General features: G+C 33.4%; 2 protein-coding genes across 3 annotated transcripts; both read left to right on the forward strand.

Moving 5' to 3' along the window:
* Nucleotides 1-1,232: 1,232 nt before the first annotated feature.
* Nucleotides 1,233-18,494, forward strand: LOC114191103 (callose synthase 3). The gene is made up of 42 exons (XM_028080280.1): nucleotides 1,233-1,732; nucleotides 2,511-2,611; nucleotides 3,128-3,252; nucleotides 3,334-3,427; nucleotides 3,557-3,667; nucleotides 3,758-3,874; nucleotides 4,009-4,101; nucleotides 4,606-4,697; nucleotides 4,970-5,096; nucleotides 5,495-5,632; nucleotides 5,756-5,832; nucleotides 5,905-5,998; nucleotides 6,405-6,527; nucleotides 6,622-6,739; nucleotides 7,103-7,437; nucleotides 7,566-7,618; nucleotides 7,710-7,770; nucleotides 7,860-7,941; nucleotides 8,019-8,068; nucleotides 8,158-8,244; nucleotides 9,454-9,588; nucleotides 9,669-9,763; nucleotides 9,874-9,958; nucleotides 10,038-10,198; nucleotides 10,593-10,716; nucleotides 10,803-10,903; nucleotides 10,988-11,120; nucleotides 11,212-11,363; nucleotides 12,211-12,320; nucleotides 12,418-12,549; nucleotides 12,689-12,757; nucleotides 12,902-13,088; nucleotides 13,168-13,324; nucleotides 14,225-14,344; nucleotides 14,422-14,540; nucleotides 14,633-14,716; nucleotides 15,758-15,870; nucleotides 15,952-16,181; nucleotides 16,268-17,065; nucleotides 17,161-17,211; nucleotides 17,499-17,684; nucleotides 17,871-18,494. The coding sequence occupies exons 1-42, from the start codon at nucleotides 1,537-1,539 to the stop codon at nucleotides 18,117-18,119; spliced, it is 5,865 nt and encodes a 1,954-aa protein (XP_027936081.1). The 5' UTR covers nucleotides 1,233-1,536; the 3' UTR covers nucleotides 18,120-18,494.
* Nucleotides 18,495-19,143: 649 nt separating this feature from the next.
* LOC114190498 (probable polyamine aminopropyl transferase) lies at nucleotides 19,144-21,641 on the forward strand. 2 transcript variants are annotated; one of them, XM_028079409.1, is made up of 4 exons: nucleotides 19,145-20,337; nucleotides 20,805-20,889; nucleotides 20,969-21,124; nucleotides 21,501-21,641. In XM_028079409.1, exon 1 carries the CDS (start codon nucleotides 19,288-19,290, stop codon nucleotides 20,263-20,265), a length of 978 nt encoding a protein of 325 aa, XP_027935210.1. In that variant the 5' UTR covers nucleotides 19,145-19,287; the 3' UTR covers nucleotides 20,266-20,337; nucleotides 20,805-20,889; nucleotides 20,969-21,124; nucleotides 21,501-21,641. The 2 variants fall into 2 exon arrangements, with proteins under 2 accessions (XP_027935211.1, XP_027935210.1); XM_028079410.1 differs by lacking the exon at nucleotides 20,805-20,889 and having other exon boundaries at nucleotides 19,144-20,337; nucleotides 21,501-21,636.
* Nucleotides 21,642-24,212: the final 2,571 nt, after the last annotated feature.

Here is a 24,212-nt window from a genome sequence, read left to right on the forward strand (position 1 = left end):
TGGGTAATTTATGTTTCATCCATGTTCTTACATGTATTTGTGTCATACAAAATATTTTATCTCATTCCACCTTTTCTTGCTTAAATATTATCCAATGATGTTTATGTTTCTAAAATTTTCCGACAATAGATATCTCACATTTTGTTCCATATTTGGGTTTTGTCCCAACTTTGGAAGTTTAAAATTAACTATATTATGATTATGATGGACTACGTTCACTTTAGACAAAAATAATAAATGTTTGACATTTATTTACTTTACCTGGATAACTCTCACAACAAAGAATTAAACTCCCTTAACATATGTATTTTATTTATTATGTACATAAGTAAATTACATTAAAATAAAATCAAACAAATTTGAATTTTTTTTTACTTAATTTTAATAGTATTTTTGAAAAAACAACACACAATCAAACTCACATCTTAATAAATAAATCATAATTTTTTATTATCAAGGATATAACTTTTATCTTTAATCAGTGAGATTAAAAGAAAATATTAATATTTACTGTGCCAGAGTAGAGAACAAAGAAATAATAAAAACAATTTGGCATATTCAAATCAATTAATACTTAGAAAGTGAAAATTTGATTTCCACTTACTTAAAGGAGAAACGAGATAATTTGATTTTATATATACTTGAGTAATTGATATTCACTGAATTAATGAGAGTTGACAAATGACTTTTAGTATGATATTAAAATTGATTTGAGATGTATTTTTTAAAATATAAACACAGTTAAAAATCAGTTGAAAAAATTAAAACAATATTTAAAAAATATTTCATACTATTATTTATTAAATTTAAAAAATATTACAAAACTTAAAAATAAAATATTAAATACAAGGATAAATTATTATTTATCAATTAATACTCTCAAGTATGCGAGAATTTCATGATTTCAACGTTAATAAAAAAACTGAAAAAAAGCTCATTAGGTAACTCACAAAACTAACGTAGCTCTATAATTTGAATAATAATTAAAAAAATTTGTTTGATTTAAATCAAGCATGTGAAGGTAGGAAATGACAGAGAATATAAACAATAAAAAATTGCCGTTAGAGTTTAAAATTTGAAAGTGTAGCTGAATGGCACAACGGTAATTCGTGCGAAGAGTTGTGCATTTTGGTTGAACCAAATTCCAAAAAGAAACAAAGGGACCCACTCCACGACTTCGCTTGACGAAATGTACCACCTCGCTTACTCTACATGGGTCTAAGAAAGCTTCTCTGTCCTCAATAGTAACCCCTTCGAACTTCCCACACAACATTCCTTTCTGTCTGTCTTTTTGCTTTTCTTTGCAAACACTCACACTCTCACTTCATCTCCCATTTCCATCTCTCCTAGGGTTCTTCTTCCTTCCACCGCTAAGCTCTTCTCTCCAGCTTTCATTTCTTTACACTCTCTTCCTTCACGCCATTGTGCTTCGCGTTTTCGACTCAGTGCATTGGTTTTGCATGCAAGTTTTTCTTCTGCTGCTCTGCACATTGCTGTTTTTGGTGGAACTGAAGGGGGGGTTAGATCCGTGGGAGGATGTCGTCGAGGGCGGGGCCGTCGTCGGAGCCGCAGGGACAGCCTCAGAGGCGGATCACGCGGACGCAAACCGCCGGGAATCTTGGCGAGGCAATATTTGACAGTGAGGTCGTGCCGTCGTCTCTTGTCGAGATTGCACCGATTCTTCGCGTTGCTAATGAGGTCGAGAAGACTCACCCCAGAGTTGCTTATCTCTGTAAGTTTGCTTTTCGCGTTGCCATGCCGAAACTTCCGTCTGTTCATGTATACTGAAATGCTTCATGTGGAGTTGTTGCTTTTCAGTGATGTTCTGATTTGTTGCGTTGATTATAATCGGAAATGAAGTAATGTGACCTGCAGTATCCTTAGTGTCCACGTGTGTGCTCATGCTTGGACGGAACTCTTTGCTGGCGCAGTGTCCATTATAATGTTTCCTTCACACGCAATGGGTGATTTTTGAGAATACATGTGTGATTCTAAGATTCCGCTGAGTAAAAATAGAGAGTTGAACCCATACAAAGATGAAGATCCATAAACTGATCGCTTTAAGTTTTTGGGTTAAAAGTTGTGTGTGAATTGTGCTCATGTCTCATTTGTGTTGTATCTTGTGATTTTCTCTTGAAAGACTTCTCAGAAAGTGATTGGAGTAGCTTGATTGAACTTATAAAAGATAACTTGCAACTTCCATAAGCCCATTTTAGCTTATTTCAGCAAGCGTCTCGCTGTAGCTCGTTAGATTGATCTCTTTTTAGCTTATTTCAACTAGTTTGATGGTCAAATTTGTGACATAAGTCCACTTATAAGAATGGATTATAGAATAAGTGTTTAGTTAAATTAAATTGTTTAACCAAACACACCCTTTGTGAGGTTATGCAAACCTTTATTGCTTTGCTAATCCAGTTTTCCAAGCTTCCATTCGTGTTGAAGAGTTTACTACACACCTTTTGACGCTTGAATGTACTTTTGTGTGGGGCATGTGTATTTTTTGATTGTAGGCCGATTTTATGCATTTGAGAAAGCTCATAGGCTGGATCCTACTTCAAGTGGTCGTGGTGTTCGGCAATTCAAAACTGCACTTCTTCAACGTTTGGAAAGAGTAAGCGTTGATAATTTTTCGTTTCATTTGCAATCGTTAAAAAATTGTCTTGTTTTCTGTTTTCATATATTTGCACCAGTAATGGTAAAAAGTAAGAACAAGAAAATAGAAAATATATAACAGGAATTAAGTGTCACTTTTGCTAATATTTCTGAAGAGGAGATAGAAACAAAAGAGTGAAACACATATTCTAAAACCAAACAGACCATCAGTATTGCAGAAAATTAATAATTGGTTCCTCGCCTAAGATGTCAAGTGTTTTACGTATTTGGACTACTAAGCTTTGAGCTCTACACATTATAGGTCTGACACTCTTAATGCTTATGTCGTAGCTCTTGGTTAGTGGTACTATGAAGTTGAATTGAGAATGCCAGACTCCTTTACATCTTATTTATAAACATTTTCCTTCTTGTTAAGAATGAATGACAACGACAGCCACTAGCTAGATTTAAGGATATGGTAATGCACTTATGTCAATTTATTGGTGTATCTTTTAATACCTAGTTCCAATTTTAGGAAAATGATCCAACATTGAAAGGAAGAGTAAAGAAAAGTGATGCTCGTGAGATGCAGAGCTTTTATCAGCATTACTACAAAAAATATATTCAAGCCTTACAAAATGCGGCTGATAAAGCTGATCGGTATGTTGTCCACACAATGTGCTGTGTGATATGTTATTTGTGTATGTTGTACTTACAGTGAGTGTGTCCTCTTACTTTCAGTGCACAGCTTACGAAGGCATATCAGACTGCTAATGTTCTTTTTGAAGTTTTGAAGGCTGTTAACATGACACAATCTATGGAAGTTGATCGAGAGGTTATCTTTTTGTAACTCCTATGATGTTATCAATGTTTAAATAAGATGATTATAATTGGAATTTCATTGTAATTTTGATTTCACCTGTCTACACTTATGATTAATGATTTATTTGTTCTGTTGAAACAGATTTTGGAGACTCAAGATAAAGTTGCTGAGAAAACAGAGATCTTAGTACCTTACAATATTCTTCCTCTTGATCCTGATAGTGCAAACCAGACAATAATGAGATTTCCTGAGGTATGATGTCTATCTCTATATGTACTCTTGTCATGTTCATATTATGTACTTCTAGTTTTAATGAAAGTACTTGTTGATCACTCTTCACAGATCCAAGCGGCTGTATATGCTCTTCGTAATACAAGGGGTCTAGCCTGGCCAAAAGACTACAAGAAAAAAAAGGATGAAGACATTCTGGACTGGCTTGGCCAAATGTTTGGATTTCAGGTAAGTTTGAGTTTGGAATTGTTCACTTCTTTATTCAGTTGTGTCTTTTAATTTGAATTAGTTGAACAGAATTTGATGTATTTGTTACTAACAATAGCAATGCAAATTGCTTCCACTTCTTGTACAAAATACAGAAGCACAATGTAGCAAATCAGAGAGAGCATTTGATCTTATTGCTTGCAAATGTGCATATCAGGCAATTTCCCAAGCCTGATCAACAGCCAAAGGTAGGGTTTACTTTGAATATTTTATACAGCCCCCCTATCCCAATTTTAGTTTTGATGTGGATCATTACCTAATTCCCCATTTGGTTTTTACTTTCAAGTTTTTAGTTGTCATGTAGTTTTGAAGCATTTTAACTTAATAGTTTCATATTGAAGCTGGGTTCTGTACGGAGTGACTCAATTTAATTATAAAGTTGATTGCTACTTTAGACTTTAAATGTACACACACCTTTTTTTCTTTTTCTTTTTTTTCAAGGGAGGGAGGGACGGAATAAGCAATTTAGCACTTTTTTTATATTTATTTCTGTGTTGCAATTGGCTAAATTAAATTTAATGGAAATTTCAAGATGCTCAGAGGAGACTCCTTTTTTCCTTATGGTTGCTGTTCTGAACAGTTCCAGTTTGCATATCCAATATTTTTATTTTTATTATGATCACTTGGAAAAATATTCATACACTACTTTTGTGTTAAAATCTGCTTTTGACTTGTATGTGCTTTTTCTTTAGTTGGACGAGCGTGCACTGACAGAAGTGATGAAGAAACTTTTTAAGAATTACAAAAAGTGGTGCAAGTATTTGGGTCGGAAGAGTAGCCTTTGGTGAGAGTTTCTGTTCTCTTAATGTTAAAAGATACTGCAACTGTTTTTTTATTAACTTAAACAGCTATACTTGACAAGAAAGCTTCTGAACTTGTTATTATGTTGTAGTTTTTCTAAGTTTTTAAATCATTATAATGCTCTTAACATTTATTTGTGACTTTCAATTTTGAATGCAGATAGTCAGTTTGTTTTAATTTAACTCTTAATTTGTTTCCCATGTAGTGTATGCTTATTCGAGTTTCTATTGTAACATATATTGTGGAACGTTGCAGGTTGCCAACCATACAACAAGAAGTGCAGCAGCGTAAGCTACTATATATGGGTCTGTATCTTCTGATATGGGGTGAAGCAGCCAACCTAAGATTCATGCCAGAATGCCTATGCTATATCTATCACCACGTAAGCTGTGACTTAATCTAATCTATGTTTACAAAGCCGTGTAAATGATGTGTTAGTGGCAAGTGAAATTATTAGAAGTAATGGAACATAATTTCAATTCAAACTTATGTTCTTTACTTTTTCAGTCACATTATCCCTGTCATAGTTTTGTCGTCGTTTTATTTCCTAGTGGTTTTATAGTTTTAGCATGCATCCTCATGTAAGAGGAGCCTTTTACTTGTGAGGCCTGGATAATGTACAAGTCCCAAAATCATAATTTATTTTCCTATCCCTGACAGATACATGTTCTATGGTTTTGGCATGCATTCATTTTGTTGGTATTAAGTGAGTTTTTTCAAAGGAAACCAAAAGTTTTGTTCATAATGAATTTTGACATCATTTTATGGTGCTTGTTATAGATGGCTTTTGAATTGTACGGTATGCTTGCTGGTAATGTTAGTCCAATGACTGGAGAGAATGTCAAGCCTGCCTATGGAGGTGAAGAAGAGGCTTTCTTAAGGAAAGTTGTAACTCCAATATATGATGTGATTGCAAAGGTGCTTTCTGCATTTCATTATTTTCTTCTTTTATTTTTTTTTTTGTTTTCTCTATATGTAGCACTCCCATTAGTTATTCATATTATTTTGTGCCAAAAAATTAATGATTGCTCTCCTCAATAGGAAGCTGAACGCAGCAAAAAAGGGAGGTCAAAGCATTCACAATGGAGGAACTATGATGATTTAAATGAATATTTCTGGTATAATTAATTGATTCTCTTTTTCTATTTGTATCTGTCTTGGTATTAATTAATTTTCAATTGCAATTGTAGGTCAGCTGATTGTTTTCGACTTGGTTGGCCAATGCGTGCTGATGCAGATTTTTTTTGCCTGCCAGTTGAGCAGCTAAATTTTGACAAATCTAATGTAAGCATTGATTGTGTTCACTGTTATAAACATTTATTTTTTCTCAATATGGTGAAATTTTTATAAGTTTAGTCCTCAGCGAAAAAAATGTTTCAAAGTTGACAAGGAGGTGTATAATTCATTGAAAAAACATCTATAGATTCATGCGTTAAATATTTTTGTTGATTACTGGTTATGATATGCCTTTTTTATGTAAAGAACCATTATGTGATAATCAATGAATACTTGGATTTTTTTTTTTTAAAATGGGAAGAAAATGTTTTCCATTTGATTATGATACTGAATTGAAATGTTAAATGGGGTGCTTTTTGAAATTCTAATTGTTTTAAAGGAAGTGATTTGGATAGCTAATGCTGAAAGCCTAAAACTTGTAGCTGCCACTGAATTTTGAGCCTTGAATATACAGGATAACAAGCCAGTTAACAGGGACAAATGGGTTGGAAAAGTCAACTTTGTTGAGATAAGGTCATTTTGGCATATTTTCAGAAGTTTTGATCGCATGTGGGGTTTTTTTATTCTGTGCTTACAGGTAATAATTTGTCTGTTGTCCTTCGCAATTGGCATGAATGATTTTTTCCCTTCAATATCTAGCAAAATAATCCATTTCTGAGAATTTATCTTAGGCTATGATTATTGTTGCTTGGAATGGAACTGGAGATCCAAGTGCAATATTTGATGCGAATGTTTTCAAGAAGGTCCTTAGTGTGTTTATAACTGCAGCTATACTGAAGCTTGGACAAGGTAGGTAATAGCAAATATTACCAACCCATATATTGCTTGCGGATACTTCTGAATACCCATATTATATTCTGGATTTAGTAGTTTGTTTCTGTATAAAGTTTTAGCTTATATTTCAATGCTGGTTTCTATTCTAGAACCTTTTGTTCTTCTATTTTAGTGCTTGTGTGTTTAACTTTTGATTTATTTAGTGAAACTTTTGATTTTTACTTGCTATTTGACGGCCATTTAAAAAATTGAGGTGGTACTGTGTATATATGCAAGCAGAAGGCCACAGACGGCACCCATAGTTTTTTGAACAATCTTTGCATTATGAAGTGTAATTTACTTATGGTTATTATTTTTACTTTATGTTTACATGGGCAGCTATTCTGGACGTGATCCTCAGTTGGAAAGCACAATGGAGCATGTCAATGTATGTTAAGTTGAGATACATTTTAAAAGTTGTTTCAGCTGCAGCATGGGTGATTGTTCTATCAGTTAGTTATGCTTATACATGGGAAAATCCTCCTGGTTTTGCTCAGACGATACAAAGTTGGTTTGGAAACAATTCAAATTCCCCTTCATTCTTTATTGTGGCTGTTGTTGTATACTTGTCACCAAATATGCTAGCTGCCATGTTGTTTTTGTTCCCACTCATTCGCCGTTTTCTTGAGAGGTCAAACTATAGGATTGTGATGCTTTTGATGTGGTGGTCACAGGTAAGTGATATAGCACCCCTGTTTTCTTTGTATACTTTTTGGCTGGTACACATGAAAACAGTTGTTTCTGTTTTCGCACATGAGATACTGAATTTAAAATGGTGATTTTTATTCTTTGTAATTGGCAGCCACGACTCTATGTTGGCAGGGGAATGCATGAGAGCACATTTTCCCTTTTCAAGTAAGAATCTAGTTTGGAAAGTTCATCTCAATTGTGAATAGTATTATTTTTCTAGGAATCTAATCTTAATGTATGTGGTTTATAACGTCAGGTACACAATGTTTTGGGTTCTCCTAATAATTACGAAGTTAGCTTTCAGTTACTATATAGAGGTGATGATTTCTGTTCGTTCATCTGTTTATTTCAAAATATATAAGTTTTACTTTTTTTGACAATATATACCCCTTGATTCTTACTATAGATAAAACCTCTGGTGGAACCAACGAAAGCTATAATGAGTGTAAAAATCTCAAATTTTCAGTGGCATGAATTCTTTCCCCGTGGTAGTAAGCTGGAACTCTTTGTTTTTTTTCGTTATTACATTTTTTCAAAATGAATTTATAGGTTTTGTGCTTTGCAGCTCGAAAAAATCTTGGTGTTGTAGTTGCACTTTGGTCTCCAATTATTCTGGTATGTGTTTATAGGTACCTGATTTGGTTAGTGTTTAAAATTTCAATATATGTCATGCAGTTATCCAACTTCTCTTTTCCTTTTTTCAGGTATACTTTATGGATACCCAGATCTGGTATGCCATATTCTCTACGTTATTTGGTGGTATTTATGGGGCATTCCGCCGCCTAGGAGAGGTCAGTAGATTGTCCACTTTTAAATCCTTCTCTGGTAGGGTTGTTTTGGATTGTGTTGTTTATTTATTGCTTGTTTGCTTACACCTACCCTCGAATGCACTCATTTCCCCAATATGTGGCAGTTCTTCAAGCAAACATTTTGTCTGTCCATAAATGTCTGGAATCATTATTGTTTTGTTGGTGTGTGACCATTGGATGTTGTCAACTATTTGTACAACTACACTATATTTTCACCGGATTATTTTTATAAGTTACATCTGTAGCTTACTGAAAGTTTGTAAAATCAATTAAGTTTTCTTTACATACATTTATTTTCAATGTGATATAGTAGTAATTCATTTTACTCTATGATTCTGATTTAGATAGTCCTTCTAGCTTCTTTTGTTGCTATCACATTCTGATATTTGCACAACTCTTTGGGTATCAATTTCCTTGATTAGAAAACAACGGTGCTTAGTTCTATGTTGTCATGCAGGTCAATGATAATGATTTCTTGTCATTGTTTTTTTTTCTCTTTCTCCTAATATTTTCCAGCAGCTTCTTCCATTTAGGCCGCACCATGATCTGTGTTGATTGTATGTTCTTTCTTTCTTTTTTATCTAAACTTGGTAGAAGCAAATGATACTCATAATTATTGTATTGCATTCAGATATTTTTTTTTATAGTTTATTATTTCAGATGTATTTTTTATTTTTATTGTCTATACTTGGAATTTAGCTGTTTGAGTCTTGGGATATTGTTTTCTTGTCTAATACTCTAGTTTATATTTGCTTACATTTCAAGTTTGCTTGTCTTTTTTGGTTGAGCTGCTAAGTGTGTTGTTTTTTAGCTAAATTTAGGAAAGCATGATTTAAAATATATGTTTGAAATCAAAGATAGGAGGTGCATGTGTTGATTAGAAAGTTTTAAATTTTAAAGAAAGTTCAGAATGAAAGATGTCAACTTTCGAAGAAGAATACTATGAGAACAGATCAGAGGAATATACAAGCTCTCTCAAACTCTCCCAAATACAGTCTCTTATTATTTATCTCAACTAGTGCAATAAGAAACTAAGCCATTTTCAAGTAAAAGTTTAGAGATTTTAACATTATGAACGTTTATTTATTGAAGAATTAGTATGGTCTCGAGATTGTTCCCTCATATATGCTGAACTTATATCTGGTTTTCTTGTTCTAAGCTTGGAACTGTTTCATTTTTTACTGATGTTAGATAAGGACACTGGGAATGCTTAGATCTCGTTTTGATTCATTGCCTGGTGCCTTCAATGCCTGTTTGATCCCAGAGGAAAAGAGTGAGCCAAGGAAAAAAGGATTAAAAGCCACTTTATCTCGCAGATTTGATCAGGTCAAATATTTTTAACCTTTTTGGATGGGTGAAGAATTTAAACATCATTTAATTAAATTTACACTGGCTTATTGATACAGATCCCAAATAACAAAGGTAAAGAAGCTGCTAGATTTGCACAACTATGGAATCAAATAATCACTAGTTTTAGAGAGGAAGATCTTATCAGTAACAGGTGATCTGAAGGATGTATTTGCAATTTTGGTTCTTAATCTTTTTTCTCTAGTAGGGTACTGTGCTCTTTTAACAATATTGAACTGAGGTGGTTGTACTTGTACCACTCAGGGAAATGGATCTTTTGCTTGTGCCATATTGGGCTGATCGTGAGTTGGACCTTATACAGTGGCCACCATTTCTACTTGCTAGCAAGGTTTATTTGTTGATTTTTTTAAAATCATGTAAAAATCTGCTATCTTTTCTGTCCATTTAACAATGATCTGTTTTTGTAGATTCCAATTGCATTGGATATGGCTAAGGACAGCAATGGAAAGGATCGAGAGTTGAGAAAAAGAATTAACAGTGACCATTATATGTATTCTGCTATTAAGGAGTGCTATGCTTCTTTTAAGAGCATTGTTAAGTACTTGGTTCAAGGGGATCGTGAAAAACAGTAAGTCTCTCAAAGAAGTATTATGCAGTTGCTTTTGTGCTGAGTAATATTACTTGTAGAGTCTTATGTAGATCTGTATAATAACATGTCACGGCTTTTGGAAATCAGTCTAATCTAACTGACTTCTAAATGATTCTTTTTTTATCTAAACTTGCTTCTTTTAAGAGCATTGTTAAGTACTTGGTTCAAGGGGATCGTGAAAAACAGGAAGTCTCTCAAAGAAGTATTATGCAGTTGCTTTTGTGCTGAGTAATATTACTTGTAGTAGTCTTATGTAGATCTGTATAATAACATGGCATGGCTTTTGGAAATCAGTCTAATCTAACTGACTTCTAAATGATTCTTTTTTTATGTGAACTTATTTTCTAGTTTGTTGAATCCTTTCATTTTTCAGGGTCATAGAATACATTTTCTCAGAGGTAGATAAACATATTGAAGCTGATGACCTTACTAGTGAATTCAGACTCAGTGCACTTCCTAGCCTCTATGAGCAATTTGTTAAGCTAATAAATTATTTGGTATTGTTCAGCACCGTTATCAAATTTGCATTCTAGTTTATAATCTTTAGCTCGTTAAATCTTAACTAGCATTTTATTGATTACAGTTAGAGAATAAGCATGAAGGCAGGGATCAAATTGTGCTTCTATTCCAGGATATGCTGGAGGTAGTGACTAGAGATATAATGATGGAGGATCATATATTCAGGTACTGATAATGTATCCCATGTCTCCAGCATTTTTAACGGGCATCGTTTCACTGAATATTATTTTGTATCATGTTTTCGAGTAGCTTGGTAGATTCAATTCACGGTGGATCTGGACACGAGGGAATGCTTCTTCTTGAGCAACAATATCAGTTATTTGCATCTGAAGGGGCTATCAGGTTTCCAATTGAACCAGTTACCGAAGCTTGGACAGAGAAGGTTTGCCACTTGAAAAAGTATTCTACTGAAAATTTTATTAGTGAAGTAAATCTGATGATCTGCTTACATTTTTTTTTTTTTATATTTGTAGATTAATCGGCTTTATTTACTTCTTACAACAAAAGAATCTGCAATGGATGTACCATCTAACTTAGAAGCCAAAAGGCGCATTTCATTTTTCTCTAATTCACTGTATATGGATATGCCTACAGCACCCAAAGTTCGCAATATGCTTTCATTCTCGTAAGTTTTCGTTTACTTTTGTTCTAAAATGTTATTTACATTATTTGAGTGAATTCCTTTCAGTACAATATTTCAATTTTATTGACTAAATGAAGATTCAAATATATTGCTCGCTTTCGCAGTACCAGAACCTGTCCCATAAGTTTGTTAGTGAAGCTTTTGAAGGATTTTAAATATTTAAAGTGTCTATATAACAAGTTTTAGCTGGTCAATTTATGGACTACTATAATATATTGTGATAGGCAATAAGAAACTGCTTATTTCGTTTAGTTTGGTGGCCATTGGAACCTTTCAGCAATAGACCCTTTTGGAAGATAGCCAAAGAAGGAAGCAGAATTCCACTGCTAAAAAGAATCTGGTTGAAAGCTTTAGTAATTTGTTTCTCATAGAACCTCAGCTTGAAATTGTGACGCATGAAATAAAATTTAATGGGTATGAATTGAGACTCTCATCCTGTTGAACTCATAAATTGAACACAAATAGCTATTTTTTGTTAAAATATTCTGCTGTATAGAACAGATATAAATTATGCAAGGTTCACTCATTCGAAACAACACAAAGAACAATTTGGCACCATAACCGCCTCTTACTATTCACAACTGCGATATGTGTTTGACACAATGATACGGTTTTTCTAAAAATATATGGGATACTATGTGTAAGATACATATCTAGATACGTATCCTACATAGTGCCATAACTCCCAATAATACTTTTATAACTGCTTATTGATATTCATTTATTGATTAATAAATTATAAATAAGATTAATTTATAGGGTGTATATAGTGCTACATTAGTGATGCCCTTTGGACACTTTTTATTTTTTTTCCTAATGGACTTTGCAGGGTTTTAACGCCATACTATACCGAAGAGGTTCTCTTTTCCTTGTACGATTTGGATTCACCCAATGAAGATGGTGTTTCTATACTCTTCTACTTGCAGAAAATATTTCCAGGTTTTATCCTTGCCCATAAAGCACTGTTGCATATATGTGAAAATTCAAGGGATGAATATGAATGCATTTTTTGACATTTTTTTGTTGATGTATATAGATGAATGGAACAACTTTCTTGAGCGAGTGAATTGTTCCAGTGAAGAGGAACTTAAAGGAAATGAATCTGATGAGTTAGAAGAAGAACTTCGTCGCTGGGCATCATACCGTGGCCAAACTTTGACCAGAACTGGTGCTCTCTTTCTCTTCCTCTCACAAACACAAACAAGCACACATACTGACACATTCCTGTACAACTTTGTCATTTCGTCAAAATGACAATTGCATATTGCTTATCGTTGCATTCAATTGAAGCATTCTCGTTGATGCAGTTAGAGGTATGATGTACTACAGAAAAGCTTTGGAGCTCCAGTCTTTTCTTGATATGGCCAAAGATGAAGGTGAGCTTTCCTTCTAAAATGATCAACTGATCTTTTATTCGTTGCTTATAATTTGGTTGTGAAATAATTAGTTCATAAAGAATTGTTTCTAAAAAATATTTTTGTATTTTATTTCTCTAAATGAATGTTATTACAAGCATGCAGATTTGATGGAAGGCTACAAGGCCGTAGAAAATTCAGATGATAACTCGAAGGGGGAAAGGTCACTGTGGACACAGTGTCAAGCGGTGGCTGATATGAAATTCTCATATGTGGTGTCATGTCAACAATATGGGATTGACAAGCGATCTGGTGCTGCTCGTGCACAGGACATATTGAGACTTATGACAAGGTAAATGTCCAAGGTTAATAGTACCAGCCTTGATGTTTAATAATACATATCAAATGGTTCGGTTGTTTTTATTTGGCAGATACCCTTCACTTCGAGTTGCCTATATTGATGAGGTAGAGGAGCCTAGCAAAGAGAGACCAAAAAAGATCAATAAGGTTTATTACTCTTGCTTGGTGAAGGCTATGCCAAAATCCAGTAGTCCTTCAGAGACAGAGCCTGTGCAATATTTAGACCAGGTATGCTAATCTTGATAAAGAAAGGCTGTAAATAATACTTTCATCATTTTTATTTCTAATCATTTGTTTTTGATAGAAAATTTAGTTTTTTTCACCCATAAAAGAGGTTAAATACAACCTTAGGAGGATCTATATATGATCCTCCAAAACAGGAAGGTCTATATACAACATGAAATGAGAAAAACTAAATATGCAAGCAGGCTGTTAGTTTCTCTGCTTGCATATTCAATGGCCTCTGTCAGCAAGCATTCACATGTCACATGAAGAACATCCAAACAACTAAGTTGTCTGCACAATTGCATACTGCTTTGCAAAGATGTTTATGTCTTAGATGTTTACGTGGTGGAACACAAGTTTGTTTCTTTTTAACAACATATATAATTTTAAATACTGTTCACATAGATGCGGATTACCTCACCTAATCAAATATGATTGTTGTTGTCGTTGCTATTTGACATCTTTTGGATATCTTCTTCATTATTGATTAACTTTAATCAGTTATAAGAAATCAGATGCATGGACACTCACCATAGAGCTCTGTTTTTATATACCTGTTCATACCAGGTCAAACTTTTGGCCATTTAGCTTCCTTTCGTAGCAACTTAGTTCAGTTTACATTCAGATTTGAACATTTTTGTTTTAACTTTTAGTCGTGATTATCAAAAATATTTCCAGTGATTGTTCTAACCACAGAACATATTCAAAAATTATTTAAATTCAACTTATAGAAACAATGGTTTCTCATTATTTAATCTTAATCTAGTAAGTAAATAGTTATAGCATTTCCATAGGACCAAATACTGTTGCTGATCCTACATTCACTTCTCCTCCATAATATTTCATTCATTATTCTTCTATTACCAGATTGGTTCTTAGTATCCATTTGATTGTCTTAATCAGGTCATATATAAAATAAAGCTTCCTGGACCGGCCATCTTAGGTGAGGGCAAACCTGAAAATCAGAACCATGCCATAATTTTCACACGTGGGGAAGGCTTGCAAACAATAGATATGAACCAGGTATGATACTTGTGCGAGAAGCTCAAAACTTTTATCTCTCATTCTTTTATGTAATTAAATTGTCTCTTTTTTTACAGGATAACTACATGGAAGAAGCTTTAAAAATGAGGAATTTGTTGCAAGAATTCCTTAAGAAGCATGATGGAGTGAGATTCCCAAGTATTCTTGGTCTTAGGGAGCATATATTTACTGGAAGGTGAAATCGTTTTGTCCTTGTACTTCTAGGGAGAAAATTGAACCTAAAGTTCGCAATGTGTCACTGACTATTGTTTTGTTCCGAGGTTTCAGTGTTTCTTCTCTTGCATGGTTCATGTCAAATCAGGAGACCAGTTTTGTGACAATTGGTCAGAGATTGTTGGCTAATCCACTGAAGTGAGTTTCGTACTTTCTCTTTATTGTGTGTGTTGATTATTAAAATAGTTATATGATTTTGGAAGAGAAGTAGGAAATAAGGGGTCTGTGTGAGGGAATGAGAAAAAAGTACATTGCTGGTCCTGGTGAGATTTGAGTACAGGACCATGCTAAACCTTGTGTCTGATGACATGGGTCATCACTTAAACACAAATGCCTTGATCAATAGCCCTTGACTCAGTGGACAACTCTAATATAATTTGGCAACGTAGTACACAATAGCCCAATAGTGATGGACGTGACAGGATGTGTTGTTAAAAACATAGGTCTCACATTGACTAGAGATAGTGAGAATAAGTATATATATGTGGAGGCAACCCTTACTTATAAGCTACTTTTGTAGGATTGAGTTAGACTTAAACCACTTTATAAGATCATGTATGATATACTTTCTTGACAAAGAGGTTTGTTTGCTTCTACTTTCCAATCTTTGGTATATAAGTATAGAAATGAGTCCATGTGGAAGCTATGCATCGACAAAGAAACTATTAAGTAAAATGAATATTGATGTAGCACTATCTCAATTCCTTTAGACCTCTGATCATAAACTTCACATATAAATGTCTAGAAGTTGGTATATTTATCATGTTTGTTTTGTCTAAAAATGTAGGGTTTAAGATAATTGATATTAACTTGACATAAAGCAATGTTTACAATATATCATAATAAAAGGGATAAAAATTTAATACGTATATACACAACTAATTTGTACCCTTGAGTTATCGTATCTGGATAACCCACAAGACATAGGGAAGTTCATCGATGATGCTTGAGTTGATGAGTGATATTCAAGATGAACTACATCGAATAAACAAATAAATTGACCAGTAGGAGACACATGCAATAGGGAAAACTAATGGAAAGAGATAATGCCGTTAAGCTCTTCAGATGTAATAAAAATACTATTGAATACTTTTCATGCATTCCAATATATAAATCTCTGTTAATGTGTGTGTTTTAGATCTCCATTTGTTGGGCTTCATATAAAATATGTTTGTGTAGGGTTCGCTTCCACTATGGTCATCCCGATGTCTTTGATAGGCTTTTTCACCTCACAAGAGGGGGTGTTAGTAAAGCCTCCAAGGTTATCAATTTGAGTGAAGATATTTTTGCTGGTGAAGTGACTTCCAATTCTCCCCTTTATTTTCCTTATGCTTGATTCACATCTTCATTTGATTATACTATGTTATTTGCAGGCTTCAACTCTACACTCCGCGAAGGAAACGTTACCCATCATGAATACATACAAGTTGGTAAAGGCAGAGATGTGGGTCTCAACCAGATTTCTATGTTTGAAGCAAAGATAGCTAATGGAAATGGAGAGCAAACATTGAGTCGAGATGTGTACCGACTTGGCCACCGCTTTGACTTCTTCAGAATGCTGTCCTGTTATTTCACCACAATTGGATTTTACTTCAGCACTCTTGTATGTTACCACCTGAGTTAGCTCTTATTTTGTTCTCATTTCACAGGCTTCTGAACATTTTCCTTTTCCTCTTTAAACTTTGGCAGATAACTGTTCTCACTGTATATGTATTCCTCTATGGTCGCCTCTATCTTGTTCTTAGTGGACTAGAAGAAGGTTTGAGTACACAAAAGGCCATTCGAGACAATAAGCCTCTTCAAGTGGCTCTCGCCTCTCAGTCCTTTGTTCAAATTGGGTTTTTGATGGCCTTGCCGATGTTGATGGAAATTGGCTTGGAAAGAGGCTTCCGAACTGCACTTAGTGAGTTCATATTAATGCAGTTGCAGCTAGCTCCAGTTTTCTTCACATTTTCGCTTGGGACAAAGACTCACTATTATGGAAGGACATTGCTTCATGGAGGTGCAAAATATAGACCTACAGGTCGAGGATTTGTGGTTTTCCATGCTAAATTTGCAGACAACTATAGACTTTACTCCCGTAGCCACTTTGTCAAGGGTATCGAGCTAATGATTTTGCTTATTGTATACCAAATATTTAGTCACACGTATAGAAGTGGGGTTGCATATCTAATGATTACTGTACCAATGTGGTTTATGGTTGGCACATGGCTTTATGCTCCCTTCTTGTTCAATCCTTCTGGGTTTGAGTGGCAAAAGATTGTTGATGATTGGACTGATTGGAATAAATGGATTAGCATCCAAGGTGGTATAGGTGTAACACCTGAAAAAAGTTGGGAATCCTGGTGGGAGGAGGAACAAGAGCATCTTCAATATTCAGGAATGCGTGGAATCATTGCAGAGATATTGTTGTCTTTACGGTTTTTTATATATCAGTATGGTCTTGTTTATCACTTGACCTTTACTAGAAAGACGAAAAATTTTCTGGCAAGTCCTTTACCTTGTTTTTCCCTTTTTTCTGCAACTATTTATGTCGCTTTCATAGTTTGGCATATTGAATGGATATCCTTTTCTTTGCACAGGTCTATGGCATATCGTGGCTGGTGATCTTTCTCATATTATTTGTGATTAAGGTTAGTAGCAAGCTACTTTGTATCTTGTAGGGCGAGTTAAAGTTGTTCACGTGATTTATTACTTCTCAATATGAATGTTATGACCCATTCATTATTAGTCTTTGCTTGGTGGACAGTGGGGATGGGTGGGGTTATCTAACGCAGTATAATTTAACAGTGAAACAAAGGCTTGTTGTCCACTTTGTTGCCCAAATACTTTAAGCAAGTTAGAATTGTTATACATGTCAAAAGGCTCAGTCTTGGGGTAAATTTATGTTTTCTGATTTTCTTTTTCCGTTTTGTCTCAGACGGTGTCGGTTGGGAGACGGAAATTCAGTGCAGATTTTCAACTTGTCTTCCGGCTAATCAAGGGGATGATATTCTTAACTTTTATCTCAGTTCTAGTCACCCTGATTGCACTTCCTCACATGACAATCCAGGATATTGTTGTTTGCATTCTTGCCTTTATGCCAACTGGTTGGGGAATGCTACAGGTGAATGCTTTATTTTTTTCTCCATACTAACGTCATTGTTTTGAACTGATATATGCTACCCTCGTTCTCTGATTATGAGCCCGAGAGAGTCTGAGCTCATTTACCGGTGGAAAAAAAAATTGCACTTGTGAACTCTCATTGAAAGAAAAATAATGCACATCAATTCCAATTTTTCTTTTCTTGCAGATTGCGCAAGCACTAAAACCTCTAGTTCGACGAGCTGGATTCTGGGAATCAGTAAAAACTCTTGCTCGTGGTTATGAGATAGTCATGGGTTTGCTTTTATTCACTCCTGTTGCCTTCCTGGCTTGGTTTCCTTTTGTTTCAGAATTTCAGACCCGAATGTTGTTCAACCAAGCATTCAGTCGAGGATTGCAAATTTCTCGTATTCTTGGAGGTCAAAGGAAGGGGCGCTCTTCTCGCAACAAGGAATAATTTGTCTACACAAAACCTTGATTATATGCTCTATATTTTCTTGATTGCAGTAGCAACTTGAGCAACGATTTTTGGTAACTAATGTAGGGAGTGTATGTTGTAAGCATGAATGGGATACACCGTAGGCCTTAATTTTGTTTATTTTGAACTTTAACTTCAATGGAAGTTATTTCAATTTGAGAAACTGCACCAGGGAATCCAAAACTCAGTCCCATTTTGTAAATTTAGTTTTTGATATTTAGTTTATGGTGTGGCCCTGTTAACCGGACTCCATGGCTAGTTTCGATGGGAGCAAAATTGACAAAGGAACTAGTTGGAGACAAAAGTCTAATTGTTATAAACAAAATAAATTCCCAAAATTTGAATTGGTTTTTAGATTGAATGTTCCTGTTCCTTATTAGTTGTATATCATTACTAACAAATAATATTGACCGAAAATCATAGCAAAAGGGTACAGTATTGGTATCTTACTCATCTAGACTATACCTACATATATTTCTTTCTTTATTGTCACATGAAAAAAATCATCAACATCACCAACAATTCCCTTCTGCTGCCATTCAATACCATAGGGTAAACTTAGAAACTACAGGGTGTAGAAAGAAATGACATCAATGATAAGATGGTTACATAAAAAATTTATATATATATATATATATATATATATATAACAATATATAAAGGAAATTTTTCTTTTTGTGTTTACATTTCAAAATATCAATTTTATTTTTTAAATATAATAATTTATTAAATTTTTTAAAATTGATCGTTACTTTTATAAACTTTTTATAAAATCGGTTATCTCTGTTTTTTTTTTCTTCTTTATTTATTAATGATTATTTTTTATATTTCACTTTATTTTTAATATATATAATTTTAATTTATATATTAACTTAATAATATTATAATATTATCATTTTTTAATATATATATATATATATAAATGTAGCCTTAGTTACTATTTAAGTCTTGATTTTAATATTTTTGTGAAGATCAATTAAATCTGACAACTAATAAAAATTGTGATAAGTGACACCCTAAATAACTTTTGTGCTTGGGTTTTAAATTCGTACATCATTATGTTGTAAGATGAAACAGTTTGGGATATAAAATGTGAGTAGTTCTGAAATTTTGCAATCCATAGTTTAGAGTAGGGTCGAAGGCAAGAATGAGGACGGTGATTCTTACCGCGCAAACCCAACCACAGATGTTCTTCCGCAATTCAGTTCCACTCCCTCTCGCTCCCAAACCAACCAGAATCTCCCTCGCTCTCAAACCCCTCTCTTCTTCTTCATTGGTGGCCAAATGCCATCAGCAACGGCAGCAACACCAGAAAACCCAAGATGAGGGCATTCCCGCGGAGGAGGTGAAAATCCTGGCAAAGTTCAAGTCCCGCCATAACTACATTCGCGTTCTAGAAGTTTCTAGAAAGGCAGAGCACCACTTTCGTGGCTCCAGGCTTCTTCTCCTCGACGCTCCCGGAAACATCCACAGCGTATCCTTTCTCTTCACATCCCTCACCAAAACCTATTTCGACGTCTTCGCCACGCTCCCTCCAATACTGCCCTCCGGCCCCATCGCCCTCCTCGGCTTCGGCGCCGGCACCGCCGCCCGCCTCCTCCTCGACCTCTATCCCAACGCCGTCCTCCACGGCTGGGAGCTCGACCCCGCCGTCATCCAGGTGGCGCGCGAGTACTTCAACCTCGGGAAGCTTGAGAGGGAGAACCAGCAGCGCCTCTTCATCTATATCGGGAACGCGCTCAACGCCACAGTGCATAATGGCTTCTCCGGGATCGTCGTGGACTTGTTCTCCCAGGGATGCTTGATCCCCGAGCTCCAGGAGCCTGCCACGTGGGAGAAGCTGAGGGGGAGGTTGAGGAAGGGAGGGAGAATTATGGTGAATGTTGGAGGGAGCTGTGTGGAGCCGGAGAGTAGGCTAAGAGATGGGAAGGTTGTTATGGAAGAAACTCTGAGGGCGATGAAGGAGGTTTTTGGGAAGGAGCTTTTTGTTCTAAATCTTGGAAATCGTAAAGATGATAGCTCTCTTGCTCTTACCGGAGACTTGCCTCCTTCCGAGGAGTGGAAGAAAAGGCTTCCCGGTCCCTTGAAATCTTACACTCAAATGTGGATGCCTTACTCTGATTAGTACACCTTTGCTCACCACCATCTGTTTGTATTTATTCCTCTTCGAAATCTTCAATTTTGCTCCCCTTTTCAAGTAAGTAAATCCCATTTTTCCGCACAATGTGATTATTCTTGGAATATCTTAGAATCTATTGTGGAATGGGTTGGTTCTTTCCTTGTAGTAAAAGTAGGGGTATTGTTAGGCTTGGGATATTGTTTTCTTGATTAATACTCTGGTTTATATTTGCTTACATTTCAAGTTTGTTTGTCTTGTTCGGTCAAACCGGTGTGTTGTTTTTTTATCTAAATTTAGGAAACCATGATATAAAAATTATGTTTGAAATCAAAAAGAGGAGAAACACAAGTTCATTAGAATATTTTAACCCACTTTTTTTGACCTACTTTTAATCCATTGTTTCAATCACCATTAAATCATCTTTTTAAATTCTTTTTAGTGATGTGATATGATAATCTTGAAATAATAGATTAAGTGGGTCAAAAAAATGGACTAAAGTATTATTATCTCTTTTAAACTGAGGTGGTTATACTTCTACCACTCAGGGAAATGGATCTTTTGCTTGTGGCATCCTGGGCTGATCGTGAGTTGGACCTTATACAGTGGCCACCATTTCTACTTGCTAGCAAGGTTTATTTGTTGATTTTTTAAAAATCATGTAAAAATCTGCTATCTTTTCTGTCCATTTGACAATGATCTGTTTTTGTAGATTCCAAGTGCGTTGGATATGGCTAAGGACAGCAATGGAGAAGGGTCGAGAGTTGTGAAAAAGAATTAACACTGACCATTATATGTATTCTGCTATTGAGGTGTGCTATGCTTCTTTTAAGAGCATTGTTAAGTAGTACCTGGATCGTGAAAAACGGTAAGTCTATCAAAGAAGTATTATGCTGTTGCTTTTGTGTTGAGTAATATTACTTGTAGTATTCTTATGTTATGTAGATATATAGGACAATTTTGACTACTAAATTTTGACAACTTTCTTTTACAACATGATGTGTTATTTTTTAAGTAGTTTTGGAATATTGAGAATGAGAGAATGAAGAAATAGAGAACCATTTAAAAGATGTCATCTAAAGTTATAAGAGAAAGTTGTCAAAATTTAATAATAAAAATCATTTTCCATCTATACAATAAGATATCATGGCTTTTGGAAATCAGTCTCATATAACTGACTTCTAAATGATTAATTTCTTTTTATCTAAACTTATTTTCTAGTTTTTTGAATCCCTTCATTTCAGGGTCATACATAGAATACATTTTCTCCGAGGTAGACAAACATATTGAAGCTGATGATGACCTTACCGCTGAATTCAGACTCAGTCGGACAAACATTTTAATGTAACATTATTTATGTATTTAAAAAGTATTTATTTTCATAAGAATATGTTTATATATATATATATATATATATATATATATATATATTATATTGTGTATAAGAAAAATCCAAAATGCCTATTCAACATTTTTGTAAAGATCAATCAAATCTCAACTAATAAAAATGGTGATAAGTGATACTCCAAATAACTTTAAAAATCTTTTATTAGATTTTCTTTTAAACCAAGTGGTGGTGACTTGGTTTATAATTTATACCAAATGTTATAATTAAAATATATAATTTTTTTATCTTTATATATTTGTCTCATGTTTAATATTTTGATTATACTACATCATTCTCGATATTTAAGTTCAATTTTCCAACTACATCTTTCTATGTTTATGTTATTCTGCATTTTTATTTTTATTATTTCATGCATTGTATCAATCTTTACAAAAAGTAAAAAGTTCACAAGTCATTATTTTGGTAATTTAAAATATATGTTAAATGATCATTTAATAAAGAAATGTATCAATCTTTACAAAAAGTAAAAAGTTCACAAGTCATTATTTTGGTAATTTAAAATATATGATAAATGATCATTTAATAAAGAAATAACCGTTTATAATTCTAACTGCTTCCAATTATGTTAAACACCCTTTGCATCAATATTTACATTTAAGTTGATCTAAACAATACAGATTAAAATTATTTATCTCTGTAAATAAAGATTAAAACCGTAAAAAAATTATAAAAAATAAAAATATTCACAGCTAATTATTTTTATAAAATTTAAAACAAATGTTAAATGATCATTTAATTTAATAAATCATATAACCGTTTATAATTCTGTCAAACCTGATTACCAATTATACTAAAACATCAGAAATTATGCGTCTGGTAAAAATATTATTACGCATCTACTTACTTATTAAGTTACCTATTATTTCCATCCTATTCTGTCTTCGGATTTAAATAACACCCTACCCCAAACGCTATGGCGTATCATGTAACCGGTGGATCCGGTTGTTACTTTTTTTCCTTTTCTTTAATTTTGTCAAACTTCTAATATTGGATTATGGATTAAGGTCCGAAAAGAACTAATATTTAGTTGTCGTTGGAAAATTTGTATAGTCAAGAATATATCATAGGTTGTCTTGGAGACAGCCTTACTGAATATCTGACAGTATAAGTATTCATATGTATTCATATGTATATCTTATTGAGTTATTGATAATCTGAGTTACTTATCTATTCTTTATTTTATAGTGCAGAAAATGTTTATTTCTGGAAGCAGGAAAAAACATCTTTTTGTGGAATATTGAACCTTTTTCATTTTTATCATATCTTCCAACGATTGTGGATATTTTTTTGTCATGATGTTCAGGTTTGTACTTACATATACAGTCATGAATTTTAGGAAAATGCTTGCTGTTCTCATATGTTGTTTTAGCATCAAATTTTAAATGTTGTTAACAATAATTTTATAAAAGATACCACACATTAACTCGGTTATTTAACCAAATATTGGTACTAAATTGTAAAAAAATAAAATAAGGGCTAAAATGAAATATATGGACTAAATTACTGATTAAATTAATTTTTGAAGTATGTGATAAATTTGAACACTGATTGGGTTGTTAAATAAAATTTTGTGATTGATTGAATCTTAAAAAGTTAAAATTTGTTCTATTGAGTATTTACTGCCAAATTTGATAATTTTGTCATTGTAAAAAAATTATAATTTTGTAAAATGTGAAAATGTTGGTTATGTGTTTTTTAAAAAGCTTTGTTTATTTTTGACAATTTTATCTGGTTTGGGCTATTATTTGAATGGACCTACCTTATATATAACTTTAGTCTTCATTTCATGAATGTGTTTTTATCATAACATTTGATGATTATTATTTTTAACATTCATAATGATATCAGTCACTCCAATATAATATAATATCTCATACTTTTGTTGGTCGGAAATATCCATGTCCTCTACGATACATATTATATATTTTAATGTAACATTATTTATGCATTTAAAAAGTATTATATATATATATATATATATATACACCTATTTTGTGTATAAGAAAAATCCAAAATAAAATTTTGTAATCGATTGATTCTTCAAAAAGTTAAAATTTGTTCAATTGAATATTTACTATTAAATATAATAATTTTGTAATTATAAAGATTTTAAAATTTTATAAAATGTTTGAAAACGCTGGTTATGTGTTTTCTAAAAATATAATTTGTTTATTTTTATTTATTTATCTTATGTTTAATATTTATTATACTACATCAATGTCGATATTTAAGCTAAATTTCCCCAACTACATTTTTTCAATGTTTATGGTATTCTGCATTCTTATTTTTACTTTTATTATTTCATTCGTTGTATCAATATTTACATTTAAAGTTGAATTTAAAAAATAAAGATTAAAACTAGAGCAAAATAAAAAAAGTAAAAATTTCACAAGTAATTATTTTCATAATTTAAAAAATATTTTAAATGATCATTTAATAAAGAAATAACTGATTATAATTCTAACTGCTTCCAATTATGTTAAAACACGCTTGGCATCAAAAAATACAGATTAAAATTATCTATATCTGTAAATAAAGGTTAAAACTG

This window comes from Vigna unguiculata, chromosome 7 (genome assembly GCF_004118075.2).
Source record: "Vigna unguiculata cultivar IT97K-499-35 chromosome 7, ASM411807v1, whole genome shotgun sequence".
NCBI classification, from domain to species: Eukaryota; Viridiplantae; Streptophyta; class Magnoliopsida; order Fabales; family Fabaceae; genus Vigna; species Vigna unguiculata.

Excerpts from the sequence above, each read along its gene's own strand:
- LOC114191103 (XM_028080280.1), top strand. The coding sequence starts at position 1,537 with ATGTCGTCGAGGGCGGGGCCGTCGTCGGAGCCGCAGGGACAGCCTCAG. Across the intron at positions 13,325-14,224 it reads CTGTGCAATATTTAGACCAG|GTCATATATAAAATAAAGCT; the intron begins GTATGCTAATCT and ends TGTCTTAATCAG. Across the intron at positions 17,685-17,870 it reads CTGGTTGGGGAATGCTACAG|ATTGCGCAAGCACTAAAACC; the intron begins GTGAATGCTTTA and ends CTTTTCTTGCAG.
- LOC114190498 (XM_028079410.1), top strand. The coding sequence starts at position 19,288 with ATGAGGACGGTGATTCTTACCGCGCAAACCCAACCACAGATGTTCTTC.